General features: G+C 41.9%; 1 protein-coding gene across 1 annotated transcript; it reads right to left on the reverse strand.

Moving 5' to 3' along the window:
- Positions 1-1,422: 1,422 nt before the first annotated feature.
- On the reverse strand, positions 1,423-1,863 carry LOC102866682 (cancer/testis antigen 1-like). Its single transcript, XM_006897523.1, has one exon. It carries the CDS (start codon positions 1,861-1,863, stop codon positions 1,423-1,425), a length of 441 nt encoding a protein of 146 aa, XP_006897585.1.
- Positions 1,864-2,880: the final 1,017 nt, after the last annotated feature.

Genomic DNA, 2,880 nt, shown 5'->3' on the forward strand with positions numbered 1-2,880 from the left:
GACTCAAAATGCCCCATGCCAGTCCATCTCATCTCACCAATGCCTAGTATGTCAATATTTATGCGTTCCATTTCTTCCTTAACAATATCTAATTTTCCTACATTCATGGTTCTCTCATTCCATGTCCCAGTCACCAGTGTCTGCTTACAACTGTTCCTCTTCCTTTGTATTTCCATACGTGAAAACTCAACCTCCTTTGCCATTTCTGTTATCTTCATATAAAGTAGGAATAAAAATACCACTGAGAAATACAGTAAACACGCAGAAAGTTTTGTTGAATTAATTTTGATTCCTGGTGACCTCACCCAGGTCCTTCAGAGTATAATTGTGCTCCACTGAAGTTTCAGTGACAGATTTTTAAAAAGCAGAATACCAGACCTTACTTCTGAGGGGCCTCTGGATAGATTTGAACTTTTAAGTTAGAAGCTGAGCCAATTAACCCTTTGTACAATCCAGGAACTCAATATCAAGTATATAGGCTAGAGCATAAAATAATCTTTTTAATATTTTGTATTAAACCTTAGAGCTATCTTGTATACTATAGAGTCAGAACTAACCAATGCATAGTGGATTTTCAGAGACTATAAATCACATGAGAGGAGACTGTCCATCTTTCTCCTGAAGAGCAACTGAAGGATGAGAACTGTGTGCCTTTTTTGTTGTTGTTGTTATGTGCTGTTGAGTTAAATAGGACTCACAGTGACCCTGTGAACAATAGATCTGAACTCTTTCCTATCCTGCACCATCCTCACTGTCTCCACACACTTGAGCTCATTTCTGTAGGCACTGTTGTCAATCCATCTCATTGAAAGTCTTCCTCTCCTTCGCTGACCCTCCACCTTCTCAAGTATGATGTTTTTTCCCTAGGAATAGCCCCTGCTAACAACATTCCCAAAGTATGTGAGATGAAGTTTCACCATCCTTGCCAATGAGAAGCACTCTTACTGTGTTTTCTCCATGATATATCTGTTTATTCTTCTGGCAATCCAATTCATTCACTACTCTATCCCAACACCACGACTCAAAGGCACTGGTTCTTCTTTCATCATCCTTATTCATTGCTGTGCTGTCAGATGCATAGCAGATGATTAGAGAGACTATGGCTTGGATCAGGTGCATCTTGGTTTTTACACAATATGTCTTCTGATCTCCTGACTACTGGTACAATGGATGTTGATTTTGGATCCATATAAGATGAAATCTGACAATTTCAGTCTTTTCCCATCTATTTTTTTTTTTTTAGAATGAAGTCTCAAGTTTTATTTTCTGCAGTAACAAACGTTTAAACGACCAAGAATTCCAGTGGGCCCCAAACGCCCTTTTAGTACAGACAAGAAATCGGCCCCCATTGTGAAGGGGCAGCTACAGCAGGACTCCAAGCCCAGGGAAGGACGCCAAGCTTTGGGGGACACGGCTGAGGCCTCAGCTCCTTCTTCTTTTCTGGGGCATAGAAAAACCTGGAGGCATGCAGCAGTGCTGCATGGCCCGCACCACCTCGGAGAGCAGGTCGACACAGGCTATGATGGAGGTCTGGAGTTGCATGGCGTTTTCAGCGGACAGACGGACAGTGAGGATGGTTCCGGTCACTTGGAGCTGCCTGTGGGCTGGCCCCACCCGGTGCGCGTTCATGAGCAGGAAACGCCAGCCGATCTCAGCCTCCACTGTGAGCAAGAAAGGCACGATGAAGGTGAATTGGAAGAGCGGTGGCGGCTGCAGTGCTCTGAGTGCACCAAGCTCTGAGGCCTGGTTGGCCTGGGGTGCGTCACTTGCAGCAGAGCCCGCCTGGGCCGCCTCGCCTGCGTTGTCCGCGCCGCCAGGCCCCTCCGGGTCATAGCCATCGCGTGCACCTTCCTGGTCAGCCATGGCTCCTTCTCCTCGGCCTGGACCTTAGTCTGCACAACTCAGAACAAGCCGGTCTACCCTCTACCACGACCACAGAGCGACTCCTTTTCCCATCTATTATGACATTGCCTATTGGCCCATTGGTTAAAATTTTTGTTTTCTTGATGTAGAGATGTAACCTATATTGAGGGCTGTAGTCGTTGATCTTCTGCAGTAAGTGCTTCAGGTTCAGCTCACATTGAGCAAGCAGAGTTGTATCATTTGCATATGGATGACTCTTCCTCCAAATCCTGATGTCACATTCTTCTTCAGCCTCTCGAAAGATTTGCTTACTGATTGAATAGGTAGAGGAAAAGGATACAGCCCTATTTTAAACCTTGCTCTGTTTGGACAGCTTATTGTTCTAGGTGTACATTTCATATAAACATAAGTAAATTTTCTGGAATTCCCATTTTTCTTAATATTAGCCATACCTTTGTATGATCCACATAGTCAAATGCATTTTCATAGTCAATAAAACACAGATAAACATTCTTCTGTTATTAAATGCTTTTAATCAAGATCCATCTGACATCAACAATGATATCCCTAGTGTCATGTCCTCTTCAAAATCCAGCTTGAACTTCCGAAAGTTCTCTGTCAATGTACTATTATAGGCAGAGTTATAATGACTTTGAATTAGATAGGAATCACATATCCTAAATGTCATTTATCAAAATGATTCATCATAGATATTTCTTTAACAAATACTTGAAACAAATACAAATCTACACTTCAAAATTCCATGTCTTAATAGGCTCACTTTAGCTTTAAAAAATATTTCTCCTTTCAGAGTATTTTCAAACATTTCTTTTTATCTTTTCAAACTTTACGTATGCTTTTACTTAATAGATGGTTTCTTTCCTATTTCAAGCTGAAATGCTACAATAACTTGAAAGGACAAGCCATGAGATTGTAAACATTGTAAGTCAAGTGTCAGCTCACTGAAATGCAGACCTGACTAAGACTCATAAAGGCTAGCATGACTCATAGTATACG

This window comes from Elephantulus edwardii, unplaced genomic scaffold, assembly GCF_000299155.1.
Source record: "Elephantulus edwardii isolate Elephantulus edwardi_28Jun2011 unplaced genomic scaffold, EleEdw1.0 scaffold00210, whole genome shotgun sequence".
In the NCBI taxonomy this organism is placed as follows: domain Eukaryota; kingdom Metazoa; phylum Chordata; class Mammalia; order Macroscelidea; family Macroscelididae; genus Elephantulus; species Elephantulus edwardii.

Excerpts from the sequence above, each read along its gene's own strand:
- LOC102866682 (XM_006897523.1), bottom strand. The coding sequence starts at position 1,863 with ATGGCTGACCAGGAAGGTGCACGCGATGGCTATGACCCGGAGGGGCCT.